The sequence below is a fragment of the Terrapene carolina genome, unplaced genomic scaffold, assembly GCF_002925995.2.
Source record: "Terrapene carolina triunguis isolate 2854851 unplaced genomic scaffold, T_m_triunguis-2.0 Scaffold171, whole genome shotgun sequence".
Classification (NCBI taxonomy): Eukaryota; Metazoa; Chordata; order Testudines; family Emydidae; genus Terrapene; species Terrapene triunguis.
The window spans coordinates 903615-924466 of NW_020664522.1; the positions used below are offsets into that span (position 1 = coordinate 903615).

The 20852-nt window shown below is 44.0% G+C and overlaps 1 protein-coding gene across 3 annotated transcripts in view; it reads left to right on the forward strand.

The window, feature by feature from the left end:
* The window catches only part of TSPAN4 (tetraspanin 4), a 422001-nt gene that overhangs the window by 332447 nt on the left and 68702 nt on the right, over nt 1-20852 (forward strand). For all 3 annotated transcript variants that reach the window (XM_024216440.1, XM_024216406.2, XM_024216398.1), the window contains one exon: nt 18286-18360. In XM_024216440.1, coding sequence (XP_024072208.1) covers nt 18286-18360 — 75 coding nt within the window. The remainder of the gene's footprint in view (nt 1-18285; nt 18361-20852) is intronic.

The window sequence follows — 20852 nt, forward strand, 5'->3', positions numbered from 1 at the left end:
ATAGATGAATATGATATCAATACTAGCTGCTGTGCTATCTGACCGTAATACACATAGAGAGGTTTCTTTTGTTCCATTACCAAGAAAGTGCTTTGATAGCAATCAAATGCTATAACACTATAATGTACAGATGTCAATGAAGCTACACTGATTTATGCCAACAAGGGTCTGGTCCCTTTGTTTAAGTGACTGGCTGGTGAAGTTGTTCCTGAGTGATAAATTTGTGATAACCTGTTTGCTGCCAGTTGCTGGCAGGCTGTAATTAATATAGGCTTCTAAAACATTATAAATACATCCAGAGAGCTCAGTGTTGACTTCAGTAGAGCTAGGCTGATTTACACTCACTGGGGGGCTGGTCCATAGAGTAACTTCCTTCTCCTTCCTGTCTAGCCATTGAGCTCACTGTCACTTTTCTTGTATTAAAATGGAACCTGGGCCCCGCCCATTTTAGGAGGAGGTACAGCAACTCAGTCTGGGCTTGCCTTGGGACTATGGCACAAGTTAAAACAGGTCTCACAAATGAAGCCTGAACTGGCCTCAGACAGGCAGAAGGATTCACTTGGCCTGTTAAGGAGAGGGAAGAGCAGAGCAGGAAGCGCCTGCTCTGAAGGAACTCTTGATTTTTCCTCTGGATCGTAACAACATTTCTGTTCGCATCCAAATCCTCTGTTCACCATTCCTGCTATGTTAACAGCACATTGTAAAATACAGCGATCATTGAATTCCTTTCATCCCAGCCTGAGAATGCCCCTGGCAGTTAGTTATCTCTATTCTGTAACAGAGGAAACTGAGATACAGAGAGGTTAAAAATCACCCCTTGGGAGGGCAGATTGGTGGCATTGCCATGGGAAGGTGCAGGTAGAGCGTCTCTGATGCTGCAAGGCTTTTGTATTTCCCTGTATGAAAGCAGATTCGGCTAAAAGAAATAAGCCGGTGCTGACTTTTCTATCATTAATTTTTGTAATGCCACTGCGAGATTGCCCCTGAGCATGCCTGACTCAGCACTCCCTGGGAAGCTTGTTTGGAACAGGATCTAGCATGGACAGGGAACAGGGCATTGGAGAGAAATCAGACAATTTAGCTAAGGAGAAATTAGCATTGCTATAGTGGGGCCTTGGTTTGAGTACTTATAGGAGAATACTCCTTGCCCCTCTCTCCCTTCTCAGCCACCTCCCCCTTAGCCTTTCCTTCACTTGCAAATGCAAGCATTGCCAACACTCCTTCAAGACCCTGTTTTCCGCTCATTTATTTTAATTAGCACGCCGACTCATTTTGGAGGGTACAGATGGGGGTGTAAATTAAGATGAAAAGCCTGACAGTTCGGGAGTTGTTTTTCTTCATCTCGTCTTAGTCAGTTCTCTGACACTGTCAGCTGATCAGCACTCTCAGACCTTTTATCCAAAATGGTTAGAGGAAGAGTTGTAGTAGCGCTGCTTTTCCTGACAGAATGGACAGCCAGGTGGCAGAACTCTGTATAAAGTGGCTAAAGTTGACTGTGGCTCTTGGTAGAGAGGACAACAGAACACAGCTTGACTGTCACTTTCCTGATCCCAGAGGACCATGCAGAGCCCTCCAAACTCATTTCACTTAGGAACAGCTAGGACTGCCAGGCATCTGGTTTTCGACCGGAATGCCCAGTTGAAAAGGGACCCTAGCGGCTCTGGTCAGCACTGCCGATCGGGCCGTTAAAAGTCTGGTCAGCGGTGCTGGCTCGTCCCTACCTGTCCTGGCACCGCGCTGCTCCCCGGAAAGGGCCAACAGGTCCACCTCCTAGATGGGGGGGGGGGGACGGAGCTCCACGCGCTGCCCCCACCCTGAGCACTGGCTCCGCACTCCCATTGGCTGGAAACTGCGGCCAATGGGAGCTGGGGGGGGGGCACCTGTGGCAAGAGCAGCGCGTGAAGCCTCCTGGCCCCCCTGCCTTGGAGCCGGACCTGCTGGCTGCTTCTGGGGCACCGCGTGGTGCCAGGACAAGCAGGGAGCCTGCTTTAGCACCCCTGCTGGGCCATTGGCCAGGAGCCACCGGAGGTAAGCACATGCCCCAACCATGAGCCCCTACCTCAGCCCTGAGTCCCCCACAAACCCGGAGTCCCCTCCTGCACCCAAACCCCTCAATCCCAGCCCCACCCCAGAGCCCTCATCCCCCCTGCACTCCTGCCCCAGCCCAGAGCCCGCACCCCCAGCCCAGAGCCCATACCCCCTTCTGCACCCCTACCCTGTGCCTCAACCTGCAGCCTCCTCCAGCACTCCAAATCCCTGTGCTCCACCCCCCATCCTGGAGCACCCTCCTGCACCCCAAACCCCTCATCCCTGGCCCCACCCCAGAGCCTGCACCCACAGCCCATACTCCCTCTCACTCCCCAACCCCCTGCCGCAGCCCCCTCCTGTACTGCAAGTCGCTTGGCCCCACCCTCCAGCCTGGAGCCCCCTCCTTCACTGCAGACCCCGTACCTCCTCCCACACCCCAACCCCCTACCTCAACCCGCAGCCCCCTCCCACATTCCAAGTACCTCAGCCCCACCCCCCCAGCCTGGAGCTCCCTCCTGCACCCCAAACCCCTCATCCCCAGCCCCATCTCTAAGCCCACACCCCTAGACGGAGCCCTCACCCCCTCCCACACCCCAACTCCCTTCCCCAGCCTGGAGCCCCCTCCTGCACCCTGAAATCCTCATTTCTGGCCCCACTCTGGAGCCTACACCCCCAGTTAGAGCCCGCACCTCCTGCCTCAGCCCAGTGAAAGTGAGCAAAGGTGGGGGACAGCAAGCCACTGAGGGAGGGGGAATGTAGTGAGCGGGGGCAGGGCCTCAGGAAGGGACGGGGCAGTGGGTGGGGCCTCTGGGAAGGAGCGGGGCTGGGGCGTTCAGTTTTGTGCGATTATAAAGTTGGCAACTCTAGGAACTCCACATAGGAGGAAAACTGTAGAGATGCTAAGTCCAGGCAGGAAGTTCAGGCTGAAGTTCTGTGATGTTACTGCTCGGAGTATCTATTAAAACGAAACCTGAAGAAGGGTGCGAGTTTGGATGTTCATTCAGGGTCTGTGTGCTCTGTTGAAAATGTGGTACTGGATCCAACCCAATCCCAGGGCCTTTTAGCTGCATGGCACATTCCAGTTAGCCATGTCAGATGGACCAGAGCAGCTACTATTTCATACTTGGGAATGTGTTGCGATTCTAATGCCCTTGCCCATATTAAGTAGCACCTCACTCCACAGAGAGCTGCATTGATGTCAGCAGGATATCCATGGAGTGTGATGCTATTTAATGAGTGAAGGGTATCAGAATGTGGCCCTAAATGGAAATCTTGGCATGTTCATTGACTCTCAGCTAGGAAAGATACTTTGAAACTTAGTCCCTTTATCTGCCTCTGGTGTGGAAGGGGAGTAGGAGTGAGTGGGACCATATTTCACCCCATCATTCTTAGAAGGAACTTTTTGAAACAAAGGTGCCTTTAGGAAGGATGATAATGTGTCAGAACACAGCAGAAATGCTGAGAGGTATTATGATGCTATCAGAAATACCCTGTCTTAGGGACACTGATTTTATAATGGCATTGTAGTGCAGTGGCCTCAGCTGGCATCACTTTGAGACCCCCTCCCTCCAAAAATAATATGTTCTGAATATGCCCTTTCTCTTGCTACTTGGGGCATTCATTCCACAATCCAGAGTGCTCTCTGACTCTGCTTCTTCCTTCATAATTGCTCTTCTGTCCTCCTGCAGCCAACACTCCACCTGACCTTCCCTCCTGACTGCACCCTTTTTCTCCTCTCACACACAATGTGGCCCATTTTTTATGTTGCTCCATCCACCTGGAAAAAGCTCCTAATTAATGTTAGCCTGCAGCCCCTCCCCTGCTCTTTCAGAAGAAACCTTCTGAAAACACCCTTGCTCTTCACTGAAACCCTGCACCAATAATGCCTTTCCCTTTGTCTCTATCACTATTAGTACTGTACCTGAATGTCCCTTGTAAGTTCTTGAGGCAGGAATCTTTTTCTTTTTAGTTTCCCTGCTGAAAAGTACCATGCACAGTTACAATATTATCAGGCCAATCCTGCAACCCAGCATGCATGCAACCCAGCTCTCATTGACTTCAGTGAAAATTCTGTTGGAACTCTGATTGGCTAATTCTGAAAAGAACATTGTAAACTCACTTCTAGAGCCAGCTCTTCAGCTGGTGTAAATTAACACAGCTCCATGGAAGGGAAACAAACTACGCCAGTTTGCCCCAGCTGAGGTTGTGGCCCTTAAATGTTGTTATGGGGTAATGCCACAGCTTCATCATAGTTAAGGTTGAGTGAAACTTTCTGTTAGAGCTGATTTTTTAAAGTGCTCTAAAATCCGCATATTCTACTAAAACCCAGGACTGGGACTTTCAAAAGAGACTTGGGCAGTGAGGCTCTTAAGTCCCCTTGAAATTCTTGGGAACTGGGCACTTAATTCCAGGAGACACATTTGAAAATCCCAGTCCAAAGGTTTTGAATGGCTTGCACATATGCAGATCATTGTGATTCCAGTCATACTTCTTTAGCCTGTGTCCACCCCACACAAGGCCTGCAGGAGCTAAGTGGGCCAATTAACTGCCCAGGCTGCACTTGGAGAAGGAGACAGGGAGCAGGGATTTAATTAGAAGAAGCTCAGCTGGGCAAGAACTGGTGGGGCTGATATAAACCAGTAAGCTGGCAAAAAAGGAGGCTGCAGGGAAGTTGGCTGCAGTCACTCCCTGGGAGAAGCGACTTGTGTCTGGGGCTAGAGGCAAATAGCCTATGGTTACTCCCTGGGTGGGGGAGTTTGGGCTGGCAAGCCCAGAGAACAGGGAGAGCCAGAGAGGAAGGCAAGGCTCAGGGGGAAAGCAGCAAGCTATGGGGCAGGTCAGACTTTAGCTGCTGATGAGAGTGCCCCTGAGTGGGCACCCAGAGTAGAGGGTGGGCCCGGCTCCACCTACCAGCCCCTGAAGGAGTGGCACAGTGGATCAATAAAGGGAAGGCTGCCATTTTGTATGGAGGGACTTTGATACTGCCCGCCCCTTCTCTTCCCCCCCTCCCCCCCCCCCCCCGCCCGCCACCTGAAAGGGGAAACATGTGTGGTGACCTGCCCAGAGGGCCAAGTCACGAAGAGGGAGCCCCCTGAGTGGCAGACAGTGAGTAAACAATGGGAGACACTGTTGGAGGAGCATTCAACACCTGGCCAGAACTAATCCCCAGGACGGCCAGGAGGAGGCACCATTAGCAGTGAGTGCACCCCATGACATAGCCCAAGTGGGATCATGACATTAGAAGTACAGTAGATTGCTGCATAACAGATGGTAGAACTTTATTATGAAGGACAAGGGTGTAACTCCGGTCATATCTTACCTGTGTATTCCCTTAGGGCAGTGGAAGTGATAACACCAGAAGAGAGTGAAAAAGCCAGTGAGATCTTCCTTTAAGCCATAGTGTAATATTTTGTGATCATGTTTAGCTGAGGTTGTGCTGAGCATGTGCTTGTGATGTGACTGATGCATGGTTTTGGTATTTTATGATATTTCATTGATTTGGAATAAGTTTTTTACAAAAATCATAAAATGACTAGAAAGGCCACAAAATACCAATTGAAACTGCTGTGATATACGGTTCAAGGAATACATTCTAAATTGCTAAACTAATCAGATTGGATAATTTAAGTAGAAAGCACAAGTGAGACTAGAATAAAAGCTCTCAGAAAAATTCTATATCTAAATCGAGTCTTTTTCCTCTTAACTCCTTGAGTGCTGGTATATCTTGTACACTATTGCAACTGCTGTATTTACCATGACTGACCTTTAGTAAGGCATAGTGCAGTTCTTGTGCTACATCACATGACTTTCTTCATTAATTTCATTGCTGAGTTGCAACACCTCCCCTTCCTATTCCAACCCTACAGAAAGCTCTCCTGGTGCCTCTCAGTACTAGCTTGTATCACCTCTGTCAATCCTTCTACTTTGGTTTTGTAATGTGGACAAATATTTGCAACTGGCTAGGAGGGCACCAAAAGGTCTATTCTCACTTAGGACCTAAGTTAGGATTTGAAATTGGTGATGCTGTGCTAAGGGCTAAACACATGGTGGTCCTCTCCAATAGAATGCAAGAATAGACAGTTGGGATCATATGGCTACCACTCTCTGGGGCACGCAAGTCCAGATATTCAAACTGGCCTGTAAATATTCACATGCAGGTTTTATGCACAGCCATTTCCATGCACACATTAGATGGTTTAGATCAGGGGTTCTCAAACTGGGGGTTGGGACCCCTCAGGGGGTCATGAGGCTCTTACATGGGGGGATCACAAGCTGTCAGCCTCCAGTCCAAACTGTGCTTTGCTTCCAAGGGAAAGTGGTCACCAGTACAAAAGTTTGAGAACCACTGGTTTAGATGCAGAATGGTGGTATTTGATTTGCTGAATAAATGAGTTAAGTTATCCTCCCTGTCTAACAAAGGAAGGCCACCTTTGTGACTGTACTCTCGGACTTCTGAACCATGCAGCAAAACATGGTGCTTCATTTTATATCTTCACGCAGATAATGACTACAGATTCCTTTCAACCGTATTGATCAGGGTGGATGACTGCGTGTGCACATAAATAGAGTATAAATATACACAGATCTGTAAGATATATCCGGCAGGCATCAAGCATTGCAAGTCTTTGTCAGGATCCCAGTGGATTAACTATTAAGGCTTTTACAGAATAATAGCTGGTGAACCAAATTTAGATACATGCTGTTTTAATAATGGAGTTTCTATTCATAGGGTTGCTCATAAACTCTAAAAATGCAGTAATGTATATGAGCAAACTTATCATTTTTATGTAGCAAAAAATGATCAGGGGGCTGGCGAGATTTACTTCTGAGGGAAGATTAAAAGAGCTAAATACGCAGAGCATAGCTAAGAGAGGACTCAGGTGGAACATAAATCTACAAATATTTCGGGAGTATAAATACTATCGGCAGAGGGGAATTATATAGTGCGTTACAAAGGGTTATAAGTTGGAGCAGTGGGAGAATTTAGTCTGAATGTCAGCAAAATCTTTCTGACAGTGAGATGTGGAATAGTCTCCAAAGGGAAGTGGTGGAAACTTCATGGCATAGGACTTTTAAAACTAGACTAAAATAAAATAGAAATTGTACTGTAGGGGACAATCCTGCATTGCTTTGGATGGCTTTATAGCTATTTGCTCTCTCTCTAATCGATATGTTTCTCCATTGGGGGTGTGTGTGTGTGAAACTACAGTCCATGCCTTTTCCGGAGGCTGCAAGTGCCTCTTACAAAATCACCGGTTTAGCCTGGTCTAACTGATACTTTTGTCACGGCTTGGTGTTGGACAATAAGACTATTGCTGTGCTGGTTGGTGATCACTCTAACGCTATTCTGTCAAACCATCTATTAGTTAAAGATTGCATCAGGAAGCTCAGAAAGTATGTAGGACAATTAACCTGGAGGTATGCATGGAGAGGGGAAACTGTTAATGTGATGAAGACCCCTCCTACTCTGGCTTCCAGCTTGGTTAAGTATTGATCTAGTTAACCCAGACCACAAATAATTTGTGTGGCTATCCACTGTGAATTTGGCTAGCCCATGTTAGATCTATATTGTTGTAAAATATGCAGGCCTAGCTTCTAGAACATGTCTTTTAAATAGCACTCCGTGGTGACTCCATAATGGAAAGAGGTTTATCAGGTGACAGTGCTTAAATTATGATTAATCACTGGTCTTTAACTTGTTGTGTAAACCTAGTATAGGTTACACATGCACTAACGGCATTAAAAGAACATTATTTAAGATGCAAAGTCAAGCACTCAGAAGCTAGAAAATGCCAGAATTAGGGTTGCTTATGTATTAACAGCAAAGGAGAGACAGACTTCCTGCTATCCATCCCCAGCCTGACTTGCAGCAGACCAGAGCAGCAATTGCCCAGCTGGAGCATGCCCACTGCAGACAGAGTCTTTTGGGAATTTAGCTGTGAAGCTCTAGAAAGTCTCTACTGAGTATGTGTGAACTGTTGCTTTTCAAAGGCTTATAATTTGGCAAAATATGGGTTGATTTTCACGGGAATGCAACAACCAAGTCCTCTTGCCAAATTTCAAATCCCTGCTCCAAAGAATGGGGGTGGTAGAGCTTTTCAAAGAAAAGGTTTCCAGATTTTTTTTTAACATGGTCTAAACAATGTATTTTCCCCTAGCCTCTTTCTCAGAATTTCAGCTGAAATTTCAAAAATCAAACAAAATCCCCCCAAAAAACAACAATTCAACCTGATACTAACACTTGGCATGGAAAATTTCAGCCCAAAGAGTTAAAGTTTATAAGCAACTGAACACAGAGTCTTATAATGGGGAGTGTCAGGCAATCTCAATAATAGGCGATACTACCAGCCTCATCTACAATAATGGCAAAGAGACCCTCTCTGCTGTTGAAGGCTAGAAACGTTTGGTGTGGTTAGAGTGATATAATGTAATAACGGTATTTATACCTGGCTCTTATATGGCTCTTTTCATCAGTAGATCTCAAAGCACTTTATAAAGGAAGGTAAGTATTCCCATTTTACAGAAGGGGAAACTGAAGCAGAGAAAGGCAAAGTAATCTGCTTAAGATCACACATTAGGTCAGTTGCAGAACAGGAAATAAAACCTAGATCTCCTGACTTAAACAGTTTAAATTTTTTAAAAAAATGCAAAAAATAATATTTCTCAAAACATACAACTGAAAAGTTTGTAGTGCAGCATGCCATTGCTTGTAGTGCTGCAATCCCAAAATTACTGTGATGATGCTATTTAAACAGTTACATTTTGAATCTTTCCATTAAAAAAAATCACGTTAGGCTATTGCAAGGAGCTCCAATCAAGATCAGGACCCTATTGTACTAGGTGCTGTAAAAACATATAGGAAGATCTAGTACCTGCCGTGACATGCTTCTAATATAGGGCCATGTCTACACTGAAAGCCTACGGGGGTGTGAATAGCAGTGGGCACCAAAGTGCTGCACTGTAACTCCACTGTGTGGATGCTGCAGGCGCAAACTAAAAGGTTCCTAGTCTGCATTAACGTAGTCCTCCTCTTCATACAGGAGTGTGCATTAATGTGAAATAGGAACCTTTTAGTTCGCACCTGCGCCATCCACACAGAGAAGTTACAGCACAGCACTTTGGCGCACGCTGTTATACACTCACCCGTAGTCCAAACTGCAGAGCAGTGTAGACAAGTCCTAAGAAACTCCTTTACTCCTACATTATTTTATTGGCTGTTGACTTCAGTCATGGTTCTTGTTCATGTCTTGGGCATCTTTTGTTATCATCTCCTGTCCTGACTTTGTGGGGAAGTTTTCCAAACAGCAGGAGGAGTCATTTCTAAGGTGCAAGTGCCGTTCCCATCCCATCTTTTCCTCCTCCTCCCCTTACTTTGGTATTCATAAAAATATTATCCAAGACAATGTAAAGAAATAAGTAAGCCTTTCATAATGTTCCTATTCCCTATTAACATATCAAATCAAGATGCCTTCTGGGAATTATGCAAAATAAGACTTTTTATGAGACCAATTAAATATTAAAAGCTTTTGCTTTTAAAAGTGGGGAAAAACACAATTGACTTTTTAAAATGAACATTGATAAAATCTTTATACTGCACCACACCACTCTGTGTTCTGTGTATGTCATGTACCATTATGTTACAGAAATATTATTTTTAGAGATTTTTAAAACAAATGTATTGGGATGATTTTTGTATTCCTCTACCTGTAAGGCCAGAGCTAACATTTTCAAACACTAGTACCACCGATAAGCACCTGAATCCATGTTCAGGGCCCAACCTAGTGCTCAGCGAAGTCAATGAGTACTTTTAATGATTTCCATGGGTGCTGGTTTGCCTCGCATATCTAAATAAAAGTGGCCTCATTTTCAGAGCCCTGGATCCCATATAACTTCTAGTGAAATCAATGACAGTTGTGGGTGCTCAATACCTCTTAAAATTTGGCCACTTTAGGTGCCTATCTTTAGGTACTGAAGTTTGAAAATATTGGCCCAGCCTTACTTTCCACAAGTCAAACTGTACATGACTGAGAAGGGAGCCTTAAAATAAAAATCCAAAAGCCTCTAAACTTGACCTCCAATACCTTTCCTACACATACAAATAGCACAACTTAAAAGTCTGTTATCTTAGTGTCTATGTTGACTAGAAGTAAGTGTCGTGCATGCCAGTGAAAGGGCAGAAATCTCCACTTTCCAGTGCAGTAAAGCTCCTGTCCAACATTTTCAGAGTGAGTAGTGAATTTGACTTCCTCAGTTTTTTGGTACCCAACCTGAGATACCTCAGCATTTCTAAAAATGAAGTCCTTTTAAAGTGTTTCTCCTGGGGGTGCACCCAAAAATCACTTATTTACTTTTGAGAATCTTGGCAACTAATTTTTTTATCCTGTAGAGTTGCCAGTTGACAGGCCTTAAATCCATTTTTTATTTTTATTTCTTTGGTGGTGGGAGGGGAAATTTCATACTGGGGAAAGGGAAATGTAGCAGGTTGATTTTAAAGAAGCAGAAATTTGAAGCTGAACAAAATTTGGAACATTAGTAGTCTTAGCAGATGTGTATTAGATGGCAAAAGGCTCATGAGGTGAGTGTTGAAAATTGCTATTTGTCATTTGTATTTTCCTAGTGCCAAGGAGCCCCAGTTTTGTGCAAGGCACTATACAAACACAGGACAAAAGAAGTCCCTTCCCCAAAGAGCTTACAATCTAAGTTAGATCGGTGACCTTTTGGTAACACATGGTTTGATAGAAATGTCAAATTTCTTTTCTTTTCTCCCTCCCCTAATGAAGTGTGTAATGAATGAGTAAACCAGACTTTAAGATCTTGGCTCAAAAAACCTCTGAATGGTTTAAATGCAAGAAGACTTAAGGCTTTTTGGTGACCTCTAAGGGAAAGGTCATAGTTTAAATTTGGGATCTGAGATGTTGTAAAGGGAGAGATGATGGCAAACCATAATGAACAATTGCTTCACATTTCTCGTTCGTGTCTCACAGGGGCATTTGAAAGGTTGAACTCCAATTAAACAAAAAAAGATGGCTGACCTTCTGGTGACCTCTGATGGAAAGGGCAAATATTGTGTTTGAAGGAGATTCTATACTCAGTAAACCTTATACAGGGTAAACTCATAAATTGTTCGCCCTCTATAACACTGATAGAGAGAGATGCACAGCTGTTTGCCCGCCCAGGGATTAATACATACTCTGGGCTAATTAATAAGTAAAAAGTGATTTTATTAAATACAAAAAGTAGGGTTTAAGTGGTTCCAAGTAATAACAGAAAGAACAAAGTGAATTACCAAGCAAAATAAAATAAAACACGCAAGTCTAAACCTAATACAGTAAGAAAGTGATTACAGATGAAATCTCGCCCTCAGAGATGTTCCAGTAAACTTCTTTTACAGACTAGCCTCCTTCTAGTCTGGGTCCAGCAATCACTTACACCCCCATGGTTACTGTCCTTTGTTCCAGTTTCTTTCAGGTAGCCTCTTTACCCCCAAAGGATATCTCTTGAGCCAGTTGAAGACAAAATGGAGGGGCTTCCAGGGGCTTAAGTAGACTTTCTCTTGTGGGTGGAGACCCCCTCCTCTCTCCTGTGCAAAATCTAGCTCCAAGATGGAGTTTTGGAGTCACATGGGCAAGTCACATGTCCATGCATGACTCAGTTTTTACAGGCAGCAGCCATTGCCCACATGCTATCTTGAATGTTTCTTATGTGGATTGGAGTCTTCCAAGATCCATTGTCAGTTATGTGTTTCTTGATTGGGCACTTAATTTGCACATTCCTTTCTTAAGAATCTGACCAAATGCTTTACTAAGGCTACTTTTAAACTCAAACAAGTACACAGCCAATATTCATAACTTTGAATACAAAAATGACATGTGCATACAAATAGGATGAATATATTCAGTAGCTCATAATCTTTGCAGATATATGTTACATAGCATATGTAGCATAAAACATATTCCAGTTATGTCATATATACATTCATAAGCATATTCCCATAAAGCATTATGGGGTGCAACATCACAATATGCTTTAGCACCAGGTACATTAATAAACCTAGAGGTACACACCATGCTCCAGATAGTGTGTACTGAAAATATACTGGTGTATAATTTTTATGAGCATGTACCATGAGTGGAGGGGAACCTTGCATGTTATGAGAGAGTCATCTTGTGTTTTGGTATGGCTGAGAGAACTGTGAAGTGCAACAAAAGCGTTCTGGCATGAATCTTCAGATGAAAGGCCACTAGTACCATAAGGGTGACTGTGACAGCATATGTAGAAATACTACTACTACTTAGCACTTCACATGTTCCAAGTTCTATACAAACGTCACTGTACTAAATCCTTAGAGCATCCTGGTGAGGTAGATAAGTATATTAATTTTTTTATTGATGTGGAAGCAGAGATTGTGACTTGTTCAAGGCCACACAGCAGCAAATTAGAGTCAGAGCCAAGATTAGGCTGTAGGTCTCTAAAGCCCCAGTTCTGTGCGTAACAAACCAGACTATGCTGCCTCTCTTATAAATCCTTTGTTTTCTGTTATAAAGTGCTTGTGACTGTTTTTGATTGTCTGATCTAACATATACATTTTAAAAACATCCTACTTCAGTGTAGTTTTCTACCAAAGGGCAAATTAAAACCCTTGCCAGTCAATCAAGACAACTGTGTTCTGAGATCTAATGTGAAAGGGCCAAAAGGTGTAGTCGACTAGGAGGGCTTCTGAATTTCAGAAGTGGGCATGTGGGGAAATTAATATCTTGGAAGGAAGCAGTGATACATAAGCTGAACAGTCAGGATTTGTTTATCCAGAGTCGTTTGCAAGCTGCCTTTCACCTGGACTTAAAGGTTTAGACCCCCGACTACTCGAAGGTCATGCTCAATGCAGCTGAAGAAAGGTGACTGTAAGTCCTGTTTCTGTTTTCTTGATCCTGGGGCTGCCAGAGGCCAAACCTGTTCCCAGCACAATTTAATTTCCTGCTGGCTGGAGCAGTCTTGTAGGAGTGCCTCAAAAACATTCCTTAATGTATCCTCACAACACTCCTGTGAGGAAGGGAAGTATTATCCCCATTTTACAGATGGGTCCATGAGACACAGAGAGATTGTGACATGCCCTAGGTTGGACAGAGAGTCTGTGGCAGAACAAGGAAATAAACCCAGATCTTCTGAGTCATAGCCCGGTGCTGGATGAGGGAGCTGGCACTGGTTGGGGGTGGGGTTGCAAGTGGGGATCTTCCTTTTGTTTTCTCCTTCCTCCCCCCACACACTGGCTGTGCTTAATTTTGGGGGCTGCATCAACTCCAAAGTATCCTCTTCAGCCCATTGAGTGTCCTCTTCTCTACTCCCTCAGCTGAGTTCTATGTGGAGAGGTGGTGAGGGAGGGGTGTGAAGGAAGTGGAGGGGAAGGGCTGAGAAGTCGCACTGGAATTGGATTGGGGTGGAGCAGCAGCAGCAAGATAGGGAGGGATCTCCTTTCCTCCCCTTCCTTCACTCCCACTGAGTCCTAGAGCCTGTGGGATTATTTTTGGCTTAACCCCCCTTGTGAACCTCTGCCATGTTGACAAGCGCTGTGGTGAAGTATCTCTAGCTACAAGGTTAGATCAATCTTCTTTATGGAGTTCTACATGAACACTTTGCTTTGGGATTGTTGTTTCTCAGCACATAAATCTTTATTATATCAACAGCCTGTAGTCTCACAGGACAGCAGCAAAGCTTATTTTTTATTCTTCTTATTTATCACCCGAGTTCAGGAGCTCACTTGATAGGGGGCTGCAAAAGAAATGGTGAGGGTTTTCAGGGGGCATGCAGGGGTTGCGTAGGCTCTCACTTGTCTGCTATATGCCAATCCTGCCTTGGCTCTCATGTTTGACTTAATTCCACCTTGGAAGTTAATGAAAAAATCAGGTCAGTTTGTGGCGGTAGGTTCTGGGGGAGTATGGTGGAGGAGTGCGTGTGTCTGAGATTATGACCATCAGATCAGTGTGTGTGCAGGGTTAAGCTGTAATACCGCTACATCTGGGGGACACTGAGGAATTGTCTTCACTCCTTACAAAGGCGTCTTTTTACAGTGAGAATTACACAATAGTTATCTTTCTGTAAAATCCTGGGTGGAGACAGGGTACCTGCAGTGTTTACCACAGGGTAGATAGGCGAGATGAGCACTGCACCTCCTTCCTGAGGTTGACTTCACCTACATGGCAGTCAAACTACAGTGCCTTGTCTCCACTATATTTTTACAGCAGGATAGCTCATGCATGTTAGTTAACCCATGGTAAAAATTTACCTTGTTTTGTCAGTGGAGACAAGACATGAGAGACATAAGGCTGAAAGCCTTGTTTAAAACAATACTATTATTTTGTGGAGAAAAGAAATCATCGTTTTGTTTTGTTTGTGGCTTTGGAGATGGAGAGAAATCCTAACATACTGTGGTTTGGAAAGTTCACAGAGCTATTCCGTTCTAAATAGATTTTTATGTTGCCCTTATTATCATGGTATCTGGGCGAACAACCTGAGACTCGGGACTAATTTACAGAAGTGCTGAGCACACTCAACTGCAGAAAATGAGGAATACACAGTGGTAGTAGTCACTGAAAAGTTTGGCTTAAGTGACTTGCCTGGCATCACATGAGTAAGGCTACATTTTAGTCACGGGTATTTTTAGTAAAAGTCATGGACAGGTCACGGGCAATAAACAAGAAGTCATGGCCCCATGACCTGTCCATGACTTTTACTAAAAATACCCGTGACTAAATCTTACCTGCTGGGAGGGGGGCGCTCCTGAAGACTGCTGCTGGGGTGTGGCCCGGGGCCCTGCTGCTTCAGGGCAATACTGGGGACCAGTTGCCTGGGCCTGCCAGAGCAGCGGCCGGTGTGGCTGGCCCAGGGACTTCCCAGGCTGCTGGGGTGGTCCTGGGGTCAGCCACACAAGCACTGCAAAATTCATGGAGGTCACGGAAAGTCACAGAAGCTGTGACCTCCGTGAATGATTCACAGTCTTACACATGAGACCTCTGTGGCAGAGGCAGAAATGTAAACCACACCTCCCAGGGCAACATTCAGCTTCCTAGCATCCTTTCTCTTCCTGCAATCCCGTCATTTCACTACACGCATTCCAACTTCAACAAATGAACCTGTAGACAACACCCTCCTTTACTACGCAAAGCCCAGTTCATCACAAGAGCAGATCCATCATGTGCACAGAAAGTGGCATGGGTCCTGTATCAAAAACAGCATGTGATCCTTTAATTAAAGATTGTATCATAATGCAGATGTATAAGGAAACCAAATTAGATTTCCACAGACAACCTTAATTTGGACATTTCCTATCTTTTGACTGCTTGACTTTGCAACATTGTTAATATTTTTTTACTTATTTTATTTTAAAGCAAACTTAAAGAACAGGAATTCCATCAGGTTGGCATCGTATTGACACCCACCCTGTGGATCCACCACCCACACCTCTGCCACTTGAGCTAAAAGCATAAATGATAACAATAGTAGGTTGTCATCCCCTGTGTGAACCAACCCTAGAAAGGGATGAGACACACTTTGCGAGTGGGTTTTGTAGATTTTTGTTGAAAGCAGAGGAATGAGAGACTCGGGAATCTTGGGTTCCATTCCAGGCTCTGGAGAAGAGTGTGGTCTAGTGTACACAGACTCTTCTGCCCATTTCCCCCAAGCTTGGCTCCTTCTGTCCCATTTCTACTGACTTGTCTCCTCCCCCACCCCCTTCTGGGTCCTTGTCCTAGTCCCATTCTCTTAACCTACCCAGGCCAGTCTCTACTCCTCATGCTTCTCATCCCAGTGTCCTTACTCAGCCCATCCTAGACTTCCCCTCCAGACTCCCTGTCTGAATCCTAATCTCACCCCTCAACTTCCAGTCTCCTCCTCCCTTCATGTAGTCCCAGTTCCTCTCTCCCCACCACACTCTATTTCCAGATTTACAGACACCTTGTCCCAGTCTATTCCTTCCACGTTCCCACCCCGCTGTGGTCTGGCTTTTATCCTCTCTGTATTCGAATCAGACAACGTCCTCTGCCACACTGCCTGCATCCCAGCAGAGGGGTCATTGAAAGCACAGCAGGAACAAATTGCTTACTCTCAGTGATGGTGCTTGGCTCCACTCCAGCCCGGAGCAGCTGGGAGGAGCCATTATAAGGAAAGTTCTTCTGAATCCCTGTACACCTGGACTGGAGCATACACAGTCCTGTTACGCGTAGGATCTGTGAGGGGATGGAGCATGAGTATTTGGTCTGTGGGGGATAGCACATGTGCAGTCTGGTCAGCACTGCAGGCTGGAGTATGCTCATTGGTCTGTGGGGATGGCAGCCTGAGCCAGATACCTGGCATGGAAAATTTCAGCCAAAATGGTCAAAGTTAGGAAAAGTTATGAGCAACTGAAAACAAATTCTTATAATCAGAAGTGTAGGGCAACCTTAATAATAGGGGGCGTCCGTGATATACCTACTCACCAGCTTTGGCCCGGTGCCCCCCTACACTCTCAAAGGGAAAGTGCAGTTTATGGACATACACAATATAATTCACATACATTTTATGGATATGCCAGAATCTCTAATGAGGGGTGACATGTCCCAGTGGAGGTAGGTATCAAGGAACAGAGTGTTCTTGCAGTACCACGGCATTCAAGTACATGGTGATATACTTTGTCCCTGCTCACTGAATACTATGCTGCAATCTGAAATCGCAGTATTAAAGACCAATGACACATGGGCTGGTATTCACCAATTCATCCAATTTCTGGATGATAACGACAAGGAGGTCTGCCTGGGAGGTTGCTGCCATGAATGGGTGCCCTGACCCAGAATTGGGTGAAAGTAGATTCCGGTACTAGGGTCACTCTAGTCTTTAGATTCCAGCGAAGAAGAAGTGAAAATAAACCATAATTTAAGACTTTTGGGGCCAAATGCAACAAAATGTGTGCCATTGTACTGGTGGAAAATTGTTTTCTGTCTCCAGATCTTTTGCCCTTTATTTTATCACAGAAATTCATAGGTTCAAAGGTTTGGCTTCCACTCTTCAGGCAAAGAAAAGCTCTGATAATGCTTTTTTAGCCATTGAAGTTTTATAGGTTTGCAGCTGAGTGGCTGAAGCAAAAGGAGCAGTAAATTTTTTTTTCCACCTCTGAAACGGAGGTTTCAATCAAAACATTCAATCAAAGTTATAAAATTCTAGTCTTGCAGGTAGGTAGGTGTGTGAACTTGTAGGGGGCAGTGGAGCCTGTGAGCAATCTTATGTCGTCCTCCTGATTTCTAAATAATCCTCTTTTTATAACACCATGAACTGTTAATTAGGGCCTGTTCCAAAGCCCATTGAAATCAATAAGAGTCTTTCTGTCTACTTCAATGGACTTTTCATCAGACCTGTTTATTGCAGGGAAACCTTGGAGATAGACAAAGATAGCTTAGTAGCTCTCTTCAGTCTCTTAACTCTACAGGGCCATTCTGCCATGACTGCACCACAGCCTGTCTAGAGTTGGAGTGGCAACATTTTTTTCTCATCACAAAATGTGAAAGGTGGGATTTTCAGAAGTGCTCAGTGTTGGCCTACCTCTGTTCCCACTGAAGTCAATGAGAGCTGAGCCCTTTTGAGACCCCTACTTGAAATCCATAATCCAGGAATTCATATACTTTTATAAATCCCATTTTTGGCATTAGATGGGATGTTTCCTCAGAGCCAAGAAGCTAAACTGAGCAATTTTTTAAAAATGCTATAAGTATAAATGAGACACCTTCCAGTTCAAACTTTTGAGACGTTTTTATACCTAGCCTGAAGAAGGCTTCATACTAACTTTGTACACAAACATTTAAATGTTCCTTTCACTTTCCCAGTAGCCATAATGGAGTGACCTGTGGCTTCCTTGTTCCAGAGAGGGAAGCACCTTGTATGGAATGAGAAGAATAGAAATGTCCAAGCCATTTCATTAACTGCAAAGATTTGGTTAAACAAAACAAACAAACAAACAAACAAAAGCCCCTGCTCTCACTGAAGTTAGTAGGAGCAGAAGCAGGCTGTGTGTGTGTCTGGACATACTGTGTCCCTGACTAGTCCTGTGTGTGCTTTCCAATGCTGCATGGTGCAAACACCTCGCTTGCAGTAACTCTGTACCCTGCTGTCCATAAAACAAAAGCCCCCTTTTCATGCATGACCTGCCGAATGTAATTATTGTACAGCAGGAGGAAGATGAAACAGATTTTGATGTTTCTGGGTTTTTGTTTCTTCCCCTGTCCCCTCTTCTCTTGACAGTTTTTTATCATGCTGTTAATTATATTCCTGCTGGAGCTCACCATCGTGATTCTGTTCTTCGTCTACACCGACAAGGTAAGTCAGATTTTTCTCTCTTCTTTCTCCTTTAGCAATTTTTTTTATGCCCCTTCCCTTATAAATAAGTCATGAAGTGCTCGCCTTGGCATGCACATCATGCTTCCCTCTTTCTTAAGTCATCCCTCTCTGAAGATGTGCTCTCAGAATACATAAACAGATTTCCAGGGCTTGAGTTTTGTGTCTCTCTTGCACGCGTTCTCTCTCCCCCTCTCTCATGCACAAGTCAAGGTCAGAGGTATTACCAAAGCAATCACCATTTAGGAAAAAAGGGAACGCTCAGCTGGGAAGGGATGGGAAAGAGAAAGGTACCTCAGAGGTGGATGCTAATAGCAATTGAATGGGTTTTTTTTTATTATTATGTTTACATTTCAGAAGTGACTTTGAGATTGTTAGAAAGTCTGGATGCCCGAGATGTAAAAGGCAGAGACAAATAGGTTGCCATCTGTCAAACTTGTTCCCGAGAGCACCTCTGGACAGTCTAATGAAATTCCAGCTAACTGCCACAGTGATAGTGTTAGGGGTTAATACAAGAGCCCTTGGTTTCCTGTGTTCAGATTTTACCTTGATGGACCACTGGTCTGATCCAGTATGGCAATTCCTGTGTTTCCACCACAAAAGAGCACAGCTGTTGTAAGGATAAACTGGATGTCTCTAACTCACTAGGGTTTTTGAAAAGAGACAACAAAATAAGGAGTCCAGAAGAAGCATTGGATTCAATATTTGTAGGCGTTCAGTAGGCTTCTATTGACATCTCTTACAATAGTCTATTATGGAACTGCAGGTTGAATGATAAAATTCTGCCATGGATTAAAAACTGTTTAGGAGCTGAGAAGTGAAGAGCAGGAATAAATGTCTTTCCATTCTGAGAAACAGTCATTAATATCAAGGTGCTTCTAGGATTAGGAGTAGAATAGTGAATAACAAGATGGCCGCCATTTATTGGAAGGCCCAAACTTATTTAGAAGACTAAAAATTGTGGATGATTGTGAGAGATTCTCCAAAAAGATCTAAAAGAATTAGTTTATTAGGCAACAGCATGGCAAGTAAAACTCAGAATTGACTTGCAAGATAATTTACATTGGAAGGGACAATTTAAAACTACTCATGCACGCGGATGGGTTCTGAGTTAGTTGAGACCTCTCAGGAGAAAGGTGTACACGTCACAGAGGACAGTTTAATGAAGGCATCTGCTGAATGTCCAGCAGCACTCCAAAAAGCAAATACAACATTTGGCTGTAGAAGAAGGGGAGTCGTATGGGAATTTTATAATGCCATTATGTAAATTGATGGAATGACTTCACCATGAATTCAGCATTGAGTTTTGGTCACCTCATTTCAGAGAAAGGTAATGAAAATGATTAGAAGCACTGGGGGAGGGAACTTTCATATGAAGAGGGATTAAAAAGTCTAGCATGATTTAGTTTGGGAAAGGGACGATATTAAGAAGAGAGATGATAGAGGTATCTAAAATAATGAATGGTAAAGTGAAGGCCAACCACATTTTCCTCTTAACACAAGCACAGGAGGTGTACTTGAAATGTAAAGAAAGCATGTTCAGAAGAGAAGAAACACTTTTTATGTTGTATATAATCAACCCACAGAATTCCCTGAGACGAATAGTTTAGTAAAATATGGGTGGGTGGAAGGAAAAGGATTGTATGTTTACATTAATAAATCATTCAGTGCTGTTACACTGGCTGAGTTAATAGTTACAAAGGATAATAATCCTTATTCTTCAGGTCATAAATTGGTTGCTAGCATGAGTCAGGAAGGAATGCCATTCGCCATTTCCCCATGCCCTGTACATTTGCAACATTGTTTGGTTATGCTATTGATGAGGAGGGGAAGGAACTCACTTTCCTTTGAATCGTTTTGTATAGAGCAGTGCTGGAGCCATGACAAGGTTGACCTCAAGAACGAATCTCATTCTAAAATGTATGATCTAGTTCAACCACATTGGACTTGCTTCAGGAATCACTAGGTGAGATTTGTATGGCCTGTGCAATGCAGGTGGTCAGACTAAATGATCATAATCTCTTAATCTTTTAAAACTAGAATACTAGACTAGGTGGATCAGTGGTCATTGTCTGGGTTGCGTTTCCTGTGTTTCTGCCCTATACCAGGCTTACTAAAAATAAATAAAACATTAGCAGTCTAAAACTAATATTTCCCTACAGCATGGTGAGAGTAATGTCAGCCCTCCTGATCTGAAGAAAAATATTGTTATACATACTGGTGTGAGAAATGTGGCTAAATCAGAGAAGTTTGAGCCTAATCACTGGGGTTATCCAGTTAATGCAGCTTGTTGGAATATCTTTTAATGAACACTGTATGCTAACATCCGCACATCAGAAGAAAACAGTATTCACTTTTCAAGCCTTTATCACAAATAAGTCAGACTCAACAGGCTTCTGTGTAATAAACATATTCAGAAAGCAACAGGTTTCTGTAGTACCCAGAGGCCTGCTGTTGATTGGCTGTGTGTATGT